The sequence below is a fragment of the Lagenorhynchus albirostris genome, chromosome 1 (assembly GCF_949774975.1).
Source record: "Lagenorhynchus albirostris chromosome 1, mLagAlb1.1, whole genome shotgun sequence".
Classification (NCBI taxonomy): Eukaryota; Metazoa; Chordata; class Mammalia; order Artiodactyla; family Delphinidae; genus Lagenorhynchus; species Lagenorhynchus albirostris.
In genome coordinates, this window is record NC_083095.1 from 11,851,693 (window position 1) to 11,873,438 (window position 21,746).

At 54.2% G+C, this 21,746-nt stretch overlaps 1 protein-coding gene across 2 annotated transcripts in view; it reads right to left on the reverse strand.

Moving 5' to 3' along the window:
* Positions 1-16,128, reverse strand: part of RIN3 (Ras and Rab interactor 3) — a 118,979-nt gene extending 102,851 nt beyond the window's left edge. The window contains exon 1 of one of the 2 annotated variants that reach the window (XM_060167695.1): positions 16,037-16,128. In XM_060167695.1, the coding sequence (XP_060023678.1) occupies positions 16,037-16,107 (71 nt within the window). In that variant the 5' untranslated portion in view covers positions 16,108-16,128. Of the gene's footprint in view, positions 1-15,431; positions 15,810-16,036 lie in introns of those variants that run through there. The other variant, XM_060167770.1, reaches the window with a different exon arrangement.
* Between the last annotated feature and the right edge of the window lie 5,618 nt (positions 16,129-21,746).

Sequence of the window (21,746 nt, forward strand, 5' to 3'; positions counted from 1 at the left end):
TTTTCCAAGACCCGTATTTTCTCCACGGGGCCCGTCACAGCCTTCTCGCCCTTGGGAACCCTAAACAGCACTGCAGCACTACGCCCAGGGGACATTTTTAACAGCGAAAGCATCCGCCAAAAGCATGAAAATTCAAAAAACATAACAGACCACGATGAGGACACTTGTTTGAAGTATGAGAACGGAAACTAGAAGGCAGATTCGCCTTGCTGGGCCCCTCAGGTGGGAACATGAGTGTCAGAAGATCTTTCATCACTCTGTGCACGGCTGCAAATGACTTCCAAAGCACTATGATTTGGGGGTTACGAATAAATCTCAGCCAGTAGGCCAATTTGCAAATACAGAATCTGTGAATAACGAGGATTGACCATAAACGTCCCTTCGCCAGGCTGGCACCAACCGTGGCCGACCTGGACACGCACCCTGGTCACAGTGTAGGGCCCAGCAGACCCTGGGAGCTGCCGTGGCGTCTGAACTAGGACCCAGCACACCTCTCGCCCTGGAGCGCAGGCCAGGCCCCAGCTCAACACCCAGCCTGTAACTGCTGAGCCTGCTGGCCTGCCACCGTGGTCAGTTCCCGTCCGAGGTAGAGGACAGATCTGGGAGAAAAAGGGGAGGACGGTATTAGTGGCGGTTGCAGGGGAGCCTCTGGCGCCCCTGGCTGCACTCTTCCCCTCTCCACGTCCTCATGTCCGGACAGCCATGCTGGGCCACGAATGCCACTGTCTCCTGCAGAGGTGAAGGGCGGGCTGGTGGGAGATAATAAAGGTGGCCTCCTGACCTCAGGGGTGCAAACGCAGTCCAGCACCAGGTTCCATCCTAGATACACACCAGTAGGCTCCTATCCCCCCGTCCCCACTGCCGAGAGCCTGGTCCAGGCCTCCATCACTGCTCGCCCCGACCCCTACAGTAGTATCCTTCCGGTCTCCCCATGGGCTCCTCCCCCAAACCCCATGCCCTTCTTCACACAGCAGCCGATGCAAGCGGCCATGTGATTCCTATGCAAAAACCTATACCTCATACGCCAACGTTGGCAGCAGCTTTATCTGCAATTGCCCCAAATCGGAAACAACTCCAGTGTGCCACAGGGGGTGAATGAATAACCAAACTGTGATACACCCATGCAATGGAATACTATCAACAATAAAAAGGAGCTCAGTACTGAGATACACAACACGGATGGGGCTCCAATGCCTTCCGCCAAGTGAAAGAAGCCAGACTCGCACGGAAGGCAGCATTCACATGACGTTCTCGAAACAGCAGAACTCAAGGGTGGAGAAGAGACGAGTGATGCCAGAGTTGGGGCGGAGGAGGGGCTGACTACAAAAGGGCAGAGGGGAATTTTGGAGGGTGACAGAACTGTTCTATATCTTGACTGTGATGGAGGTTACCTGACTCTCTACGTTTGCCAAAATGTATAGAAAAGTACACAGAAAAGGGTGAATTTTACTCTATATAAATTTTACCTTGTTATGGCATTGAAGTGTGTCCCCCCAAAAGATATGTTGAAGTCCTAATCCCCAGGACCTCAGAATGTGACCTTATGCGGAAATAGGGTCGTTGCAGATGTAATTAGTTAAGATGAGGTCACACTGAAGCAGGGGTGAGGGCCCTAATCCGATACGACTGACATCCTTATAAGAAGGGGAGACACAAGGACATGGACACACAGAAGGGAGATGGCCCTGTGACCAGGCAGAGACTGGAGGGATGCAGCAGCAGGCCAAGGGACCCCAAGGACTGCCAGGGCCACCAGAAGCTGAGAGGAGGCAGGAAGATGCTACCCAGAGTCTCAGAGGGAGCACAGCCCTGCTGTCACCTTGATCTCAGAATGCTCCAGAACTGCGAAAACAAATTTCCGTGGTTTTAAGCCACCCAGTTTCTGCTACTTTGTCAGAGCAGCCCTAGGAAGCCAATACACAGCCCAACTTTAAAAATGGGGGGGACAAGCCTGTCTCAATCTCCGTGGCCTTCAGGATCCAGCCTAAGAGCCTCTGGTGCCTGGTCCCCTCTCCTGCGCAGGCCACGCGGAGAGCAAACGCCAGGCACACTGAGCCCGCGGCACCCGCAAGAGGGCCACGCTGGGTGCCTGCTCCCACCCCCCCCCAGGTTTACCTGGGAAACTCCTAGACGCCACTCAGCTCGGCTCTCACCTCCCTGGGAAAGCTCCCCCAGATGCACCCTGGTCTGAGCAGGACACCCCGAGCCAGCTGGGGTCCCAGCACTCCAGGGGCCATCCTGCACCCTGCAGGCGCAGCACTGCCTGTCACTCCTGTGGCCCACAGGATGGGGGATCCTGGGACAAGGCTGAGTTGTCGGCTACCTGCTGGACCAGCACTGTACAGGCCGGAGAGGGGCTCCAGGACTTGGCTGGGTGGGAGTCTAAGGGCGGGGGAGGAGCTGGGAGGCTTTGGCAACTACCCACACTGTGCCCTGCTCGGCCCTGGCCCTGCAGAGTGGAGCCTGGGCGAGGCCAGGTGTGGCTCTGGTTTCTCCGGCCACAGCTTCTGCTCTCAGGGCCTCCCGCCCAGAGTTGAGCACGACGTTCTGCCCAGTCACCCCCCTTCACTCTGCTACTCAGGCTTGCACAGCCCACGCCCCCTCTGCAAGCTCCTGGCTGGCCCCTTCCCGTCTCTCAGAGGCCCTCTATCCTGGTCGATCCCTCCTCACCTGTCTCCTGGGCAGTAACCTGCCATATATGCACTCGACGAACATTTTCCAAGCCTGTGCGGGACACGCCTCTCCAGCCCTTACAACTCTTGCTCAGCACGGCGTTCTCTGAGCCGCATGCTCTGTGCCCAGCACAGTGCTGATCTGACAGTGACACCTGCCCGGAGGAGTCACTGTCTCTGCCCTTGAGAGCTTACAGGCTAGCGGGGCCACAGACAGAGAATACGCCGCGACAGGCATGAGGAACGTGGCTCTGACGGTGCCGATGGGTCTTCTGCTGGCCCAGTTGTTGTTTAAGCCACACTGGTGTCCCCAGTAGCCTATGCGTCACCTCTGTGCAAATTAGGAAAAGATGATCCTTGCTCCCCACGGATACAGGCAACCCCACCTCCACTCCCGCACACACACCTGACTCACACAGGGCTTGGCAAGAGGAAATTTCAGTGCCCCCTTGTTTCTCTCTCAGCAGGTGCCTGTGGGCAGTGAACAACCTGCATGACTGCATGCAACAGCCCTAGAGGCTCGACAGCCTGGAAGGCTTTTGCAGGAGGTTGGAGGTGGGGAGTGTATGCTTAGTCCCCGAGGCAGGAAAGAGCTCAGCACTTCCCAGAGGCTGGAGGGAGAGGCAACCAGTGATGGCTGATGTGTCTGTGCCCACCCCGTCACCCATCTCTAGGGCCTCGTGCAAAAGAGCGGCCTAGGCACCTGCACAGAGCCTTGGGAAAAAGGCTGGGTGCAGCTGAGAGAATTTGGGGTGACCACTTCCCCTCTCTCAGCCTTATTTGTAAGCGGGGGCTGGATTAGGGGGTCACCAGAGCAACACTGAGCTCTGATGCCTGACGAGGCTAGAGCCAGGGATGGGGGTCTGCTTTGGCACGTGGAAAGAAGCCCCCTGCCTGCCTTTCAAACCACTTCAAAGGCACTCGCCCAGCCTTTCAAGACAGCCCACCCAGCTCAATCCCAGGTCTCACACGTGGCCTCTCAGGCAAAGCCCTGAGGCCCTCCTCATGCCCCGGGGCAGGGAGGGGTGGTTCTGGGCTGTGGGATGGCAGCTCGGAGCAGGGTGTTACAGGCTCCAAATGAGCCTGTGCTGTCCCTGGAAAAGGGAAGGCCAGTCCTAGCCGTCTCAGGACAAACCTTTCTCAAGGCTGGGCAGAGAGGTGAGGTGACCACTCAAGACCCCTGGTGGCCAGTGGTCAGCACAAACCCAGCCTGGCACCCAGCAAGTGGTCAATAAGGAAGCAGTGAAAGAAAGAAAGAAAGAAAGAATGAATGGCAGCGGCCAGGCACTGTATCAGATGTGCCCCGGCTTTTCTTATGCCGGTGCAATGGGAGAACCAACATCAGAACGTCAGCACAAGGAGGGCTAACCTAGGAGAGTTCTCCATCTAAAGCACAGATGAAGAAACTGAGGCTGAGGGAAGCGACATGGCCGCCTCGCTCAGCAATACTGAGCCCTGTCAAAGCAGAGTTTGGGAGTCAGAACTGAAACCAGAATAACTAGTCTGAAGCTTCTGGTGAAATCTAAAACTCACGAACACTCAATATGAGAAAAAAAAAAAAGTTTGCAATGTAGTCCTTGAAATAAGAGGCTTAGTTGATGCAAAACGCCTCTCCCCCTCCTCCTTTTCCTCCTTCCCACCTCCACTAGGAAATAAAGATTTGCAGGTAGCCCTGCAAAGCGGCTTTAGTATTGCTGGCATATACTCTGGTGCTATGTGACAAAAGATAACTGTGTGTGTGTGTCAGTTAGGATTAAGTTTGTGATAGAAAATCTAAAAGAACAGTGATTTAAATAAGGTAGATATGTATTCCTCTCTCATATGCAAGTCTGGGTAAGTAGTACAAAGCTGGGATGATGTGTCAACATGTCTGACACCCTTATATATTATATATTATATTGTTGTTGCTCTACTCGGCATAGCTTCCATTCTCAAGTTCACCTCAGAGTCCAAGATGGCTGCTTCAACTCCAGCCATTACATTCCAGCCAAGGGGAAAGAAAACAGAAAGCATGACCCTTCTCTTTAAGGACATCACCAAGCAAATTTTACACCCCACATATTTTACCGTCCAAACTTAATCACATAGCCACACCTAACTGCAAGGAAACTGGGAAGTGTTTAGCTAAAATTTATGCCCAACTGAAATTCAGGGGGCCAATCAACAGGCTCTGCTTCACCCCTGAACTCAAATACCCAAGATGGTGATCGATCTCAAAGAAATGGTCCCCGAACCCTAGACCCACATAAGTTCTCAGGGGCTTCATTTAAAACAGAGGGGACTTGGAAAAACGTTGACATATGTCTATGCCAACTCCAACCATTAAAATGATTATAATATGATAAGGCCATCAAAGATGATAGGTAGGCAACATACGTCCACAGCACAGCATGTAGAAATACGTACAGGAAATAACACTCAGTGAAAAAAGAGGAACACAAGTCAACATATACACACAACTCAAAACTGTGCACCAAAGATCGAAATGAAGTTAAACATGCACTTGGACTGGTGCAGCCTCAAAAAGATGAAGTGTTTGATGCTTTAAATTTCACTATTTGTGTGTCTGTGTGTGAACTTTTTCAGGCATAAAATAAAATATTTTTTGAAAATCAACAGCACACACACACACACACACACACACACACACACCATATACAGAGAGGTGGCAGCCCCCACCTGGTCTCACAGCCCAAATAAGTAAGAACAGCCTCTCATGTAACAAGCCTGTGAGGTAGGGATCACTGCTTTACTCGGCAGAGGAGGAAGAGGGAGGTGTCCTGGCGGGTACAGGCCAGTGACTTGCCCAGGTTGCCCCGCTCTAAGAGGGAGAGCAGACTGTGGTCTTCATCACTGTGGTAAATCCACCTCTTCCACCTGGGCCCCAACTCCCTTTCTAGGCCCATTGCACAGAGAATCCTTCTTCCCTGTCCCCAGACCAAGCTCTTTAGGGCTCCCGCATACAACTTGTCCTTTCCCGTTTTCCCTGCTTCATGCTTTTCTCCTGTCTAAGACACCCTTCCCTGCATAAGCCCAATTTCAGTTAAAATCCTACTCATCCTTCAAGCCCCAATCCAGATGCCACCTCTGCCAGGGAGTCCTTCCTGCTCACCCCAGCCCAGTGTGATAGAGCCCCGGCAATTTTTAATACAGTGCCCCGTACTTTTATTCTGTGCATATTTCTCTTATTTTCCTAGTAGATAAACTGGAAACTCCTAGATGTACAACAAATGTTTGAGAGATGGATGGGTAGATGAATGGATGGCTGTATGCATGGGGGAACAGATGGATGGATAAATGGATGGAGAGCTGGAGAACTGGATGGATGGATGGATAGGTGAGGATGGATGTGGAAGACGTTCATTGGGAAAAGAATCCCTGAATATATTGTAGATGGACGCTCTGTCAAAATGTCCAGAACAGAAAGAGCAAGCACAGTGAACGCTGTCCTCGGGCGCCACTGGTAGAGAGTTAAGTCCTTGCTTGGAACCGCAACATCCCTAGAGAAATTTACAGTATCCATCTCTGACGCTGACTGAGATTAAGGAGCCTGGGGCCCTGGTAGTTGGGGAAACAGATCCCCAGTGCATTCCTTCTTGAGAACTTGCCCCTTTAGCCAGAGATCGTCAAATTGTGAATTTCAGATGCAAAGGCCTTTATTGCTCTGGTCCCTGGAGGTGGGTGAAGATGCACATTTACTAACCCAGCCCTGGGAAAACCTGTGCAGGGAACAACCCAACCCTGGGAAAACCTGTGCAGGGAACAACCCAGGCCTGGGAAAACCTGTGCAGGAGGGAACGCATCTCTGCTCCCACTGGGGTCTCCTCTCCTCCCTGAGGGCTGTCCCTCTGCATCCCCTTTTCTCTTCTTTCTTTCTTGGGAAAACAGCCTCTTTCATCAGCCCTGACACCTCACATTGAATGGTAGTCAAGGAGCTGAGGTGGTGTCTAGCATTTGAAGTCCCATCTCTTAACTACGGAATACAAAGTTGAGATGTCAGAGTCGGTGATGAAATGGGGGCCACGTTCATGGGGCAAAGTGTCCCCTAAGAGAGCCCCTCAAGGCCAGCCCCTCAGTACCCTGGCCTCCCTCTCCTGGAATCCTGGGCTCTACACCCAGCCCCCACCCCCCAGCTCCAGGTTGGCGGGTGGAGCCAGGTTCTGGGGGAGCTCTCACCCTGCCTGGTCCCAGGATGGAGGACACAAGCGGCCCTGTCCTCGGGCTGGCGCCGTTGCCCCATAGGATGTGGCCTGAGCATGCGCCGGTGCCGCTGCACCTATAGCAGCAACAGGCCTTGACCACAACCGCTCCGTAGGCCGTTTCTTCTACAAGGGAACTGACATTTCATAGCAGGCTGGGTGGGTCTTTCAAACACGGACAGATTGGGGTAGGGGCAGCCCCAGGAGCTACTGGCAAGATGGGGCAAGGGGCGCTGCCAACACTTTGGATGCCCCTGACCACCGGAGCTGTTCCAGCCATGGGGGACAGCCTCCTCCAAGCCCCGGCCTAGAGAGGCTGCTCGGGGCCTTGCTGGCAGGTGGGGGGAGACAGAGGTGGCGGCCATGTGAAGGGCTCCTCTGGACCTGCCCACTTCCTTTCTTCTCCTTCAAGGCCACACTGGCAGGAGGGAAAGGGCTGGTTTCACTGTGTGTGTGTGTGTGTGTGTGTGCGTGCGTGTGTGTGTGTGTGTGCGTGCGTGTGCGTGTGTGTGCGTGTGTGCGCGTGTGCGCGTGTGCGTGCGTGTGTGTGTGCGCGTGTGTGTGTGCGTGTGTGCGCGTGTGTGTGCGCGTGTGTGTGTGTGTGCGCGTGTGTGTGCGTGTGCGTGTGTGCGCGCGCGTGTGTGTGTGTGTGCGCGCGTGTGTGTGTGTGCGTGTGCGTGTGTGTGCGTGTGTGTGTGCGCGTGTGTGTGTGCGTGTGTGCGCGTGTGTGTGCGTGTGTGTGTGTGCGCGTGTGTGTGTGCGCGCGCGCGCGTGTGTGTGTGTGCGTGTGCGTGTGTGTGTGTGCGTGTGTGTGTGTGTGTGCGTGTGCGTGTGTGTGCGTGTGTAGCAGCTTGGGGGGAGGGGAGCAGGCACACCGTGTCCTCGGCCCACCTCCCCGCCACGCGGGGACAGGCTGGCCCTGCCAGGACAGCACTGGGTGCGTGTGGGGAGACCCGGCCTGCCTGGCAGGGAGCCCCTTCCCTCAGTCAGGGGGCCTGCCCGACCCCTCCCTTGCTGGGCCTTCCTTCAGACCTCGCCCCTCTCAAACCCCTACGGGAGCAGCCTTCCCAGCCAGGAACCCGGCGACACCAGGCCTCCACCACCTGCTCTGCACCCCCCACGGCTCCCGTGCCAGCCAGCACCAGGGCAGGCGCCACTCACGGATCCAAGTCACACTCAGACAGGCCACTCCAGGGAAACTTCCCAATCTGCCGACCCGGCCGCGCACGCTACCAGGAAGCCAGGGGTCCTTCCCCAAAGTGGGCTCCCAAAAGACACGTGCTTTTTGCAACACCAGTTTTTCAAAAATCACCCCACAGCAGTGAAGACATTTTCTTCCAGGCACTTGATCAGGGTGATGACCCAGAAGTCTCCATTCTGGGTCTTTGTTTCTTATGAAAGTATATTCTAGACTGTTGTATCAGAGGAAAGAAGAGCCGTCTCATCTCCGACTGGCACTCCAATATCGCTCCAAGACACCTGTTGGCCAGTAATTCAGGGAATCACTGAGTGTCAGGAGGAGCAGGGTCCTTAGAGGTCACTGAGTTTATTTCTCAGATGGGAAAACTGAGGCCAAGGGAGAGTAAGGGACTTGCTCCCTAGAGTACAATCCCAGATCAGCAGAAGGCACGGGACCCTAGGGTAAGCTCCAGCCCTACGGATGTTCCACAGCACGCAGTCCCCAAGCATCTTCCAAATCAGCAAAGGACGATACAACTAGGTCAACTCTCTGATTGCCAGGTGTGGCAGGGACGGGAGAGGGGCCGAAGGGGACACAAAATGGATAAATTCCACTGAAGCAGCTTGAGCAGTGTTTCTGACTTTCCTCTAGCAACTTTTTATTTTGCCCAAAGGACATTAAAACCTAACTACCACCATCAACGTGCCCAATCATTTCATAAAAGAAAGGAAGCTCAATACGGCAAAAAGACCTAACCTCAGAATAAGGAACAGTTCTGCCCAAGAAAAGATAGCTTGGCAACCTTGGCTGATACACACACACACACACACACACACACACACACAAAACACAACAACACCTTATTCTCCCAGTTTCTCAGTGGACCACAGACCTTCATTTGGGACCCACTGACCAGCCAGGGTTCCCCCAGATCCTGTACACCCAGCTGACTGCATTCTTTTGGTTGAGGACGCATGTCTATCCGTGACCCAGAGCTTCACCTTCTCCCAGCCTCTCTTCCACAGAAGTGAGGGACACAGACAGGGAGGATAAAATGAGGGGAGGGGGGTCCCTACTCAATTCCTTGGGTGGCCAGCCCCCTCCTTGTTCCAGACTAGGAGAGGGGTGTGGTGACCTCGGCCTCACCTCTTGCTGCAGAAGGGGAGTTGGATTCCTCACCTCCCTGATCTGGGCCCTCCTACCCCTGAGGTCTGGGCCACCCTGCAAATAGTTCCAGAAGTTCAGGTGCTTCAGGATACAAAAGAGAAAGCTGCGAGGCGATGTTTAGAATCCTGTTCAGTATACCATCGTTTTCAAGCATCTACTGAGTGACAACTGTGGGCAGGACAGAAAGATACGGAACAGTTCTGATCCCTTTTAATTGGAGGTTTATAATCTAAATAGGAAGACATAATATTTTAAAGGGGTTTTGGCTTCTCTAAAATCTCCAGCTGGCATGGATGGAAGGCTGCATGGAGGATGTGGCGGCGTCCCAAGGATAAGATGATTCCTGGCCCCTAGCTCACTTCTATAGGGGACTCCCGGGACTTCCCTGGTGGCGCAGGGATTAAGTATCCGCCTGCCAATGCAGGGGACGAGGGTTCGATCCCTGGTCCGAGAAGATCCCACATGCCGCAGAGCAACAAAGCCCGTGCGCCACAATACTGAGCCTGCGCTCTAGAGCCCGCGAGCCACAACTACTGAGCCCATGCACCACAACTACTGAAGCCCGCAAGCCTAGAGCCCGTGCTCAACAAGAGAAGCCACCACAATGAGAAGCCCGTGCACCGCAACGAAGAGTAGCCCCCGCTCGCCGCAACTAGAGAAAGCCCGCACACAGCAATGAAGACCCAATGCAGCCAAAAATAAATAAATAAAAGAAAAAAAGAGGGCTGCCTTTATAAAAATAAATAAATAAAGGGGACTCTCTAGTGGAAGGTAGAGAGCAAGGGACAAACAGGAAGTTTGGGTCTTTTCTGGGTCACCTCTCCCGTGTTGGGGCTCTTTCTGGGCATATAGGTGCCCCAAACTCCTAGAGTAACCTGGGATGAGGATGGGTCCCCATGGGCAGTCCCCTTCATACTCCTTGCCCCTTTCCATCAATCCCTCTCTGGCCAAAACTTGCCTTTCTTGTTCCCTGGATCCCCGCTATCTGATAACCAGGGGGTAGACTCCCTCCCTCCTGAGTCCCACTCTACACTGTCCCACCTCCAAGCCTTTGCTCAGGCACTTCCCTCCTCTGAACCTGCCCGCCCCACCCCCTTCACCGCTGCTCATTTGTCACTGCCTGGACGACACAACCTAGGGGACGACTCTCACTCAGGAGAGAATCTCGCCATGACAGATGGAATCTGGGAGGGGTCGGAAGGACGGAATTTGTGGTTGTCTTGCACCCGTTCTCCCCTTCCCTCTGCTCTGGCCCATGGCTGGGAGGCACCGCAGGCCAGCTCAGACTCCCGTCTATTAAAGGGAGCTCCTGGGGGGCCTGAGAGGGCAGCCAGGGCCCAGGGTGGGTGCCCCTCTTCAAATATCACACCCATTCCCGGCTGGTTTCCGATTTGGTTTCCTGATCTCCTAGATTAAAACGCAGGCGTCCTTGTATTTTAACACTTGCTGTTTCAGTGAAGACCACAGTATAGGCCTTTCTCACCTTCTGAGATGGCCCACACTGTCTGTGGAGTGTGTTTCTCACTTCTTACCTATCACTTTGTCTCACTGAATCCTTTCTGGGATGAGACATCAAGAACCTGAGCTTCATTAAGTCCTGAAACCAGGTGTGTGATCTCAGTTGGAAGACTGGGGGTTTTGGCGGGGTTCTAGTCCCGGCACGTGGGTTCAAGTCCCAGTCTGAGGTGCACGGTCTCAGAATGACATATAAAACAAGACTATCACAGTATTTTGCTATATTCTCAAATTTTCTACAAAGAACACGTGTTGTTACGTGTATAATTTTTTTTTTAAAGCAGTAAATGACAAAACCACCATGAGATACCACTTTGCACCTACGAGGCTACTAGTTAAAATAAAAAAGACAAGAGGATGGGCTTCCCTGGTGGTGCAGTGGTTAAGAATCTGCCTGCTAACGCAGGAGACACGGGTTCGAGCCCTGGTCTGGGAGGATCCCACATGCCGCGGAGCAACTAAGCTGGTGCGCCACAACTACCAAGCCTGCGCTCTAGAGGCCGCGAGCCACAACTACTGAAGCCCGCGCGCCTAGAGCCCGTGCTCTGCAACAAGAGAAGCCACTGCTATGAGAAGCCCGCGCACCACAACAAAGAGTAGCCCCCACTCAGAGCAACTAGAGAAAGCCTGCGTGCAGCAACAAAGACCCAACGCAGCCAAAAATAAAAATAAATAAATTTATTTTTAAAAAAAAAAGACCACAGTATAGGGACCAAGGCCCAGGATAAGGCCTGTCAGGTGGTAGGGGAGATGGGAAGGGGGCCACGGGCAAATGTGCTGAGACTCCCCTATCCCAAGCAGCCCCTGTGCCCCCATCCCCTGCACTCCTACTTGCTTCCCAGGGGTGCACTGGGGCTTCTCAGGGCCTGAATTGAAGGCTTAAGCTGGTGAGGTACCTTTTGCTTCCTGTGGGCCAGAGTCTCTTTTAGGGTCTGGAAGGGGGTCGGTATCCCAGCTGAGTACCAGCCAGAACCACCTGGGAGCATTAGCCCCTGACGGCAAAGAAACCCGGGGCAGTGAGCAGAGCGGTAGCTGGGACCCTGAATTCATCACTGGATCCTGTTCTGGGTGGGCCTTGCCCAGGAAGAGTCCCCATTTTAGAGCTGGGAGTGGCTGAGGGGCTCCTCAAGGGGACCTGCAGGCCCCCTGCATTATGTCAGGCATGAGGCAGAAAGCCAGGGCTCTCGCAAGCCCTGAGGCCTTGTGCAGGCAGCCCCTTGCAGGCCCAAGGCTCAGGACACCCGAGTCCTAGGCCCAGCTCCCCTGACCTTGGGCCAGGCACTTCCTCTTTCTGGGTCTCCGTTTCCTTGTCATCATATCAGGGGATTGGATGGGGTCTGTAATGGCCACATTTTTTCCAAGAGTGGAATCCTTTTTCAAATAAAATCTTAAACAGACCCTCAACTGATCAAACATATGAAAGCGCGTGGGCTCTGAGCACACACATCCGCAGGACCCTGCCGTCCAGTTCGGCGTCTGGCCGCCTGGCACTCACAGCTTCACCCACATCATCCCGACGCCTCTGTCTCCCACCTCGCCTCCAATCAACCCGCGCATCTTGTAGCTCCAGCTTCTCACATCGCCACCGCCCGCTCCACCCGGGGCCCCAGCCCTCTCTCCTGGCCACCACAGCCCCCCCCCGCCTTCTTCTGTTCCTGTTTCCCCCTACAGCCTGTCCTCAATACAGTCCAAATCCAAACCAGGTCACCTCTCTGTGCAACGCCCCCCCCCGCGGCCCCTGCTCACTCAGAGCACCCTCCAGAGCCTCTACCCACAGACTAGCCTTCTTCTGGCCTCTTCTCCCTCACTCCACTCCAGCCTCTCTGTGTCCGACACACAGACCACACCCCACACCCCCCAGGGGCTTGACTCACTCTCCCCACTTCCTTCAGGCCTCGGCTAAACACCGTCTTCTTGGAGTGGCCTTCCCTGACCACCTGCTACAGCACAGCCCCCAACCCTGACTTTCTGTCTTCTGGGAAAGTCACCTGCAAGCCGCCAGGGGCTTGGTTTAATGCTGGGCCCCCGCATCCACCTAACGCAGATACTATTCGTTGAACGAACTTGAATGAATGGAGGGAGAAAAGTGTCTTCGTCCAGAGTACTGGGCAGCCTGTCGGCATTTTCTCCCCAGACAGCCTTTTCAACAAGAAGTAGACAGAGAGCTTGCTTGCCAAGATCCTCATACGCCTATTCCAGGGGTCTAACTTTCAAGCGACCCCCACCTAGCCCCTGGGTGTGGGGTGGAAGGCGTTCCCCTAGCTGTCTGGACATCATATTCTGCCAGCAAGGAGGTGGGGGCTTCGGGAGCCAGGTGGAAAGATGAGCTCTGATAAGGACTCAGGACCCAGCCCTGAGTGGTCGGCAAGCTCTGTGGGTGGCCTGGGGGTGAGGGGTCATAGATTATTGGTCCTCGTCATCTTTGGGCACTGCAACACAGGTAGATGTGCAGCCCAGGGAACAGAGGATGCAGGGGTGCGCCTGGGAACTGCCTTCTAGTATTTGAGAGCCAAGAAGGATTGGGCTCCTCTGAACAGGGTTTCTAATGGTAGAAGTTAGAAGGCAGACTTTCTTTGATATCTGCCTGTCAGAAAGGCTACCACAGTGGTGGCAAGTTCTCCATCACTGGAGGTATGCAAGTGCCTTTCAGGAATGTTGTCAAAGGGATTCCTGTACTGGGTGCAAGGTTAAATGAGATACTATCTCATTTAACTCTTCCAACCCCAAAGGTCCTCTTAAATAAAGCGACGTTTTTAGCAACAAACCAATATTCATCTAATATTTATGATATGCCAGACGCTGTTCTAAGCAGGCTTGTGTTGGTGTGTTAACACTTAGCTGCCTGTGGACAGCTGCTTAAATATTAACTCATCCAATCCTCATAACCAATCTTAAGAAGTAGGTGTTATTATTATCCCCATTTTACAGACCTGGCCGAGGACAGTTAAACAGCCAGCAAACAGAGGGGTTACACTCAACAAACGATAATAGTTGTAATAATAATTATTAAACGTTTGCCCATGGGCCCATGGGCAAAACTTCTTATGCATTATTTCATTTAATCCTCAAAACAACTCTAAAGGCTGGTTACTATTACTTATCTTCGTTTTCTAGATAAGTATTGAGGCATGGAGGGGTTAAGTAACTGGCCTAGTAATGAACAAAGAAAGGCAAGGAAGTGGGTAAGGAGAGGTCATCCTGGGGGAAATATGGGAAGTCAGAGAGATCAGGACCCTGGCCCCTCACCTCCCCTTCCTTCCTGGGAAACTCCTGCTAGCTCCACCCATCAGTACTGGGTGTGGTAGATACTTGCCCCTGGGGGAGGCCCCCCTCCGCAACAGAATTTCCAGCTCCTCCAGCGGATGGCATTTGTCTTTCCACTTCCAGGGGAAAGCATCTAGGCAGGGCTTCCCAGCTGGGGCGGAAATGGGGGAGCGGGGACGAGGGAGACATTCAGATCTAGTTGCATCACAGGCCCCTCTGAGACACTCCCCCCACTAGCGTGGGGGCCAGTCACCTCCAGCTGCCCCCCAATTCGGGACTGCACAAGAACAGCTCACCCCTCCGTTTCACACAGCAGAGAACTGAGGCCCTGGGAGCCGAGGTCAGGAGCTAGGCCAGCGAGCAGCTGGCTGTCCATCACAGCAGTAGCCCGGGACTTTTAAACCAAAAAGCCAGGACTGGCTTCCCCGGGGGCGCCCATCAACCTTAGCCCCCAGAAAGGTTCTAAGAGGCTTTCCCAGGAATCCGCCTTTGAACCAGAGCCTCCTCACCCCCCTGAAGCTTCCCGGGACGTTGGCTGGGCTGGGTGGCACGAGGGAACCTACTTCGGGAGCACAGCCCTGAGCAATGTCCACAAGTCCGAGGTTGTGAGCTGGGGGGTGAGGGACATGAAACTAACTAGACGCCACAGACCCCTCTGGAAAGCTAGTTCCCAAACCGGTTCGGCTTCACGCATTCCAAGCTGTGCCTTCTCCCGGTGTGTGTGTGAAGGGGGGAAATCCCGGAGGCCACACGCAGTTCGTGCACCCTGGACCCTCCCCAAGCCCTGGGTTTCGCAAAGGCCGGTCCGAAGGTCACTGTCCTTAGACCTGCAAGAGGGGTGGGGGAGGGGCTCCCGGTGGGTCCTCGGTGTAGGCGGGCCGGTCAGCTGTTAGGCCGCGGGCGTCCAAACTTACGGGGACCCGGGACCGCCGCCCCTTGCCCTACCGAGCTCCAGCCCCCGAGGACGCGCACGGGACACAGGCGGATCGGCGGGTGCGGGAGATTGTGGGGGCCCGGACCGCGAGTGACTGCATCTGAAGTTCAGGCGGGACCAGAGCCCGGGGAGGGGCCGCGTCCACACAGCCCCTCCGCTTCCACTCTGACTGGTGGAGGCGCCCCTCTGGCACCCACCAGCCTAGCCGCCGAACGTGCCATCTGCTCTTCCGGCGAGCGACAGCTGGGCTTAAAGGTTTCGCCAAGTCTCGGAGTGCGGCAGAGGCACCAGGGCCGCCCCCTTCCGCGAAGAACCGGGAGACCGGCCTTGGCCGTGGCCAGGGGTTCGGTCTCAGTCCGACACCCGAGGTCCCGCAGCCGGGGCTACTCCGGAGCTCCGAGCACCCTCGGGGGCGGGGAGGGGCAGTTGGGCGGGAGGGACGCGGGCCGAGCGGAGCCCTGGGGTACCGAGGGAGGAGGGGGCGCCGACCCCGGACTCACCCCGCGGGGTCCGCGCACTCGGGCGCCCCGGCCCGTCGGATCATGCCGCCAGCAGCTCCGGGACGGTGAACGCAGGGACTCAGGCACCGGGCGGCGCGGGCCGCGGGGCCCCGGGCGCCCGCATGCCCCTGGCGCTGCCCTGGGGAAGGGCCCGCGCGGGCACCGCCGCCAGCCCCGCGCGGAGTCGGGAAGCCACAGCCGCCGCGGCCGCCACGCTCTGGGGCGCTCGCTCCCTCTACTTCCTGTATCGGAGCGAGCGGGGCTTTCAGGAAGAGGCTGGCCTTGGTGGTCAAGAGGTTTTTTTTGTCAAAAGCCTTTTGGCGGCAGCTCGCAGGCCGGAGCCCCCCAGGGGCACACGGAAACCCCGGCAGCCGCGCCCGCGGGCCGGACCTGGCGGCGGGGGGTGTCGGGCCGGGGCGCCAGGCGCGGGCGCTCAGCCGCGGGGTGCTGCCTCCGCCGCTCTGGCGTCTCCCGGAGACCCGGGAGAAAAACTTAGAGAAAAGTTTCCAGCTTGGCGAAGAGTCGCGTGGGAAGGAAGGCGCTCCCGCTCCGGACCGGCAGGTGGGGAAGCCAAGAGCTTTACGCAGGGCACTCTCCCGCTTTACCTCCTGCCCGAAGGAGCCTCGAAATCGCCACTAGACAGCCTCAGACCAGAGGCAGGGCGCCTCCTCCACATCTCTGACAGGTGGCCATGCTGCCTTCTGCTGGATGCCTCCACTGACGATGAACTCACTACCTCACAAAGCAGTCTGTTCCTCCACCAAGCCAGGCGTCTGATTCACCTATCCTGGGTACCACACCTAGATGGGAGCAGAGGGAGAAAGTCAGTCAGTTTACACAACTCTGGTGGGACCAGGAGGCCTCTCCTCTAAACTCCTGGGCACTAAAAACTGCCTCCTGGGCCCGGGCTGCCCTCAGAACATTTCACAGGAGTGGTCAGCACCGCACCCTACAGGGTGACCTCAGTCTAATGCAGGGTTTCTCAGCTTTGGCACTATTGATATTTGGGGCCAGATAATGCTTTGGTAGGATGTTTAGCAGCATCCAGGGCCTCTGCCCACCCTGCCAGTAGCATCACCGTCTTCTTGTAACAACCAAAAATGTCTCCAGACATTGCTACATGTCCCTGGGGGCCAAAATCATCCCGGTTGAGACCCACTTATCTAACTCCTTTATTTTATAGATAAGGAAACTGAGACCTAAAGAGAGGAGGTGACTTGCCCCAGGCCACACAGCAAGTTGAGGTGCAGACAGGACTGACACCCAGGGCTCTGGTAGAAACATCCAGAGACCTCTTTGCCCTCCATACCCCTGCTTGTTTACCTGCACAAGTGATAGTAGAAATAGGGCAGTACTCCAGAGTGCCATTATTAGTCCTTTGCTGTTCCTAAAACAAGTCTGTAGGCTACTCCCAGGGCTCCCTGGGCCCCAGGGACGAGGTCCATCTAACTCTCACACCTAGAGTAGTCTTTCAGGTCCTTCTAGGCTGATGTGGACTGTGGGCAACCTCACTCTTCCATGGCCCCCACAAATAAGGTTTCCTTCAGCTCCCTGGACCACCCCTGAGAAACTCAGGACAAGCTCCTCAAAGCCTGGGTTCCATGGAACCAGCCCCGAGGCTCTCACCACGTCCCCTCAGAGGCCTCCACAAGGCCCACTGTTCACCTGCCCTGTGAAGATAAAATTCCTCAGGGGGACACCGGATGGGATCCCCACCCTGACCCTGTTGCTAGTAACTGACCAAGGAAGAGGTTGCCAAGACTAAAATCTGAGAAGCCCCTTTCAGTTGTGGCCTCTGCCACCCTTGTCCTTAGATCCCTTCGTGGGTCCCCTTTTCACTCCCAAGTCCTCACCCCCACCACTTCTCTCCCTGGAATGGATCTCAGGACTCCTACTGAGAAGTGAAAATCTACTGCTGTTTGGGCCTGCAAGCTCTTTCCTTTACCCTCACCTTTCCTGGTTAACAGTACCCCAGTACCTGGTTTCCATTTAAGGAGTCACCCCTCCTTTGTTGGGTTCAGGTGGAGATAACAAGATTCTACCCCCGTTTTAGAGGGAACACGTGATTCTAGTCTGGCCAATCAGAGCCTTGCACTTACCAGGCCCAGTGATTGGCTCATGGATGAGCACATAACCAAAGTTAGGCCAATAAGATCCCTCCCTGGGACTTTTTGTTGGCACTGTCAGGAAATGCCAGCAATCTTCCCCCCCACCCCAAGCTGGCCTGATGCTGAGAGAGTGTAACCTTGGGGCAGCCCAGCAACCACCTGGGCCACCATGTGGTAAAATTGTGCTCAAGAAGACAGCCAAGATGGAGGAAAGCAATGCAGGGAGAGACTATGCCCTATTGACATCCTTTGAGGCCTAGATTCTGAGATGCTTAAAGCCAGATGCACCATTAGACATCTCAGGTATGCGAACCAATACAGTCCTTTTTATTTTCCCTTTTTAAAAGCTCAAATGCAATCTGAGTCAGGTTTCTGCTAGTCATCACCCAAAGACTCCAGGCTGTCCCTGATTGCAGCCCCTCCCTCTGCCTTCCCCTCCCTGCTGGGTCTGGAGGATGTCCAGTTGTGGCAGGACTGTAGGAATGCAGAGGTAAACACTTCAACTTATTGTCCCCAAATATAAGAGGCTGGCTTGCCTCTCTGGGGTCCTCATGGGGTGGCTCTCACCTCCACATGCTCCTCAGGCTTCCCCTCCCTCTGCACAAGTGAGGGCAAATAGACTCATTCTAGAGGAGGAGTGTGGGAATTTGCAGGGGAAGGTCACCTCCAGGAGGTCAACTCCAAGCCTTGCTAGAGTTTCTGGGGACTATTTGTGAAGAAAAACGTTTCACAGCACAGTCCTGTTTTTTAAAACCTGCCAAAACCTTGCTCTGGGTTGGATTACAGACTTTGAGGAAACAGAGCATATTCGTTCAACAGAAATTTTCCTACTATATAGAGTAGTTGTTGAGACTAGGGGCTGAGTCAAGCTGCCAGGGTTCAAATCCCAGCTCTGCCACTTAGTGGCTGTGTAACCTTAGGCAAACTACTTCACCCCTCTGTGCCTCATATTCCTCATCTGTGAGATGGGATAATAATAGTGCCTACCTCATAGGGATTCTGTGAATGTTGCATAAGCTAACGTGAGGGGCTTAGAACAGAGCCTGACATGTAGTAAGTACTCAATAAGTAGTAACTATTATTTGTGCTATGACTAAGCACAAATGTATCAGTCAGATCTCACAGGAAACATAGCACTTCTGATTAGGATTAATTGAGGAGGATTTAATAAAGGTGTAGGAAGTACAAGGGACTGTGCTGTAACTCTCAGATCTGTCACCTTTCTCAGCCCAAAGATGAGGAGAGGCAGTGGTTATGAGACCCAGAAGCAGAGAGTCCTGTCCTGTAGAAAGGCCACCAGGGGAAAGGCTCAAGCACCCTCAGTCCAGGGACGCAGGAAAAGAAATGGTCTGAATCTCCTCCCTCCCAGTAGTCCCCCAGTAGCCAAAGCCAGCTGGAAGCCAGAGGACTTGGGAGCCCGTGGGTCAGTCCCTATGGATGTGGAGTCCTTACAGGTCAGCCTCCTGGGGTGTAGAAAAGAACTGGGGTGGGGTGGAGTGGGGCAAGAGGGCAAAGCTGCGGAATAAGACAAACTGAGCTCAAACCCTACTGGGCTTTGGCTGGGAATCTTGGGCCAATGAGCCAAGGCACCAGACATGTGAGTCAAGCCGTCTCGATCCTCCAGACCAGCCCATCTGCTAACTAAATATCGTGCAGTGAGCTCTGTCAATGTCACACGGAATAGGAGAATCATTGGACAAGCCCTGCCTGAATTCCTGACTGGGAAAATCATGAAATCTAATAAAATGGTTGCGTTTGGGATACCTTGTTTTGCAAAAATAGATACAGAGAACAGCTCTCTTTCTGGGACTTTTTCTATCTTCTTCTGACCCCTCAAAAGCTCCCACCTCTCTATGCCCTGTGACTTTGGGGAAATATTTTAAAAGAGGTGGAGAAAAGCTTTACTATGGCAAAATTAATCAGTATCCTATGCGTGAGCCAGGAACACAACATCTGCGCCCACTGGGTAGGGGCTGGGGTGACCTGAGAACCAGGCTCCGGAGAAAGTGGCAGCCTCTTCTCAGTTCTCCCCAGCAGACGCCCAGCAGGAACAAGGGCCTGTGCCTGCCTACAAGGCCTTACAATAAAAAACGGAAAAAGTGGGAATCTGGAATTATTATTTTTTTTGGCTGCACCAGGTCTTTGTTGCTGGGCTTTCTCTAGTTGCGGCGAGCGGGGGCTACTCTTCGTTGCGGTCCGCGGGCTTCTCATTGCAGTGGTTTCTGTTGTCGCAGAGCACGGGCTCTAGGCGCACAGGCAGTAGTTGCAGCACACGGGCCCTAGAGCACACGGGCTTCAGCAGTTGTGGCGCACAGGCTCAGTTGCTCCATGGCATGTGGGATCTTCCTGGATCAGGGATCAAACCCGTGTCCCCTGCATTGGCAGGCGGACTCTTAACCACTGCGCCACCAGGGAAGTCCCTGGGAATCTGGATTTTTTTATAGGACTGTTTCAGATTTCTGAAACATCACACTGGCTAAAGAAGTATTTCTAAGCCCAGTTACCCTATGGATGCTGGCTTGGGATCTGACCGCACTCTGTACCTCGAGCCACTCTGGGACTCCATGTGGCAGGAAGGTGAATCTGACACAGGCATAGGTGTGCCTGGTGGAACCCACAGGTGCACAGGGATTCCCCAGGTTCTGGAAGGGATGGGACCCTGACAAGTATGCTCTGGATCTCTCCCCTAAAACCGAGCAGAGTATCTTTAGCCCCAGTCTCTGGGATTCTACCTCATTGTCCTCTCTCTGCAGGTCTCTGTCTTTCTTCCCTCCTCTCTGCAGACAGACCATCCCAATACCCACAAGTTTCCAAGTCTCAGCCACCCCTTTATAGAGACCTACAGGCATCCTGTGCTCCCAATTCCAATTCTCTGGAGAGGTAACCTGATTGCCCCGTCTTGGCTGTGAGGGGTAGGCAATCTCAGAGAGAAAGGGTGCTCGTGAGCTGAGGACACACTCCAAAAAGCTTTTAAAGCAGCCCCCAATCTGGATTATTGGGACAGCTTCTTGTCTCGTGTCTCACTTCCCCTTGGCCAGCCCTACCCATCGCTACGGCAGAAACTGAAGGTTTCCAGTATCTGTCTCAGGGAACCTCTCTCCTGCCCAGTCACCGCATTGGTTCATCTGACTCTGAGGTTTGTCTCTGAAGCCTGTCTTCTCCCCACTGAAGTGCCCAATTAACCTGCACTTGTTACATATTTCTAGACACTAGAATGTTCTCATGCCTCTGCTATCCTTAGTGTGAGTGCTGGCTCCCTAGGAGCAAGGAATATACCCTCCTTTTAAATTCTTTCTCTCCCTTCACCAATATCCAGTGGAGGGCTCTGCAAACAGCAGGCACTTAATAATCTCTTGTTGGCTAAATAAAAATGACTTGTAACCAAGGAGAAAGGCTTCTCCATTTCTGAGTCCTGTGTCATCGTTTGGATTTTCCCTGCTTTGTGCTGTCAGAAGATGAGCTAAAATTAGGGTCAAGTATGTCCTTAATTCACACAAAGTTATGACACTAGTGAGTCTCTGGGAGGACATGGAAGGTCTGTCCTTGAGGAGCTTTCAAGCTAGTGGAGGAGACGCACCATAGGAGGATGCTCTTGGGTTTAAATGACAGAAAACCCTGACTCTAAGTGGATTGAGTACAAAGGAAATGGTCTGCCTCGTGTAACTCAAAGCCTGGAGATAAGGAAGTGCATCAGTTATCTCCTCTGTGTAACAAATTACCCCAAATTTAGCAGCTTCACACAACACATTCATTATCTCACAATCTCTGTGACTCGGGAGTCTTGGCACAATTTTGATGGTTGCCTCTGCTTCAGGGTCTCTCACAAGGCTGCAGTCAAGTTGTTGGCCAGGGCTGGTGTCTCGTCTGAAGGCTCAGCTAGGGAAGGAGCTGCTCCCAAACTCACATGGTTGTTGGTAGGATTCAGTTCCTTGAGGGGCCTCAGTTCCTTGCTGGATGTTAGCTGGAGGCCATCTTCAGTGCCTGGCCATGTGGAAATGGCCAGCACAGCCACTTGTTTTATCACAGTGTGCAAGCTGAGAAGGCAATAGAGAGAGTCTGCCAGCAAGGCAGAAGTCACAGCCCATACAACCTAATATAGAAGTGGAATCCCATCCAGTGGTTAAGACTTCACCTTCCGGTGCAGGGGGTGTGGGTTCAATCCCCGGTCAGGGAGCTAAGATCCCACATGCCTCTCGGCCCAAAAAAC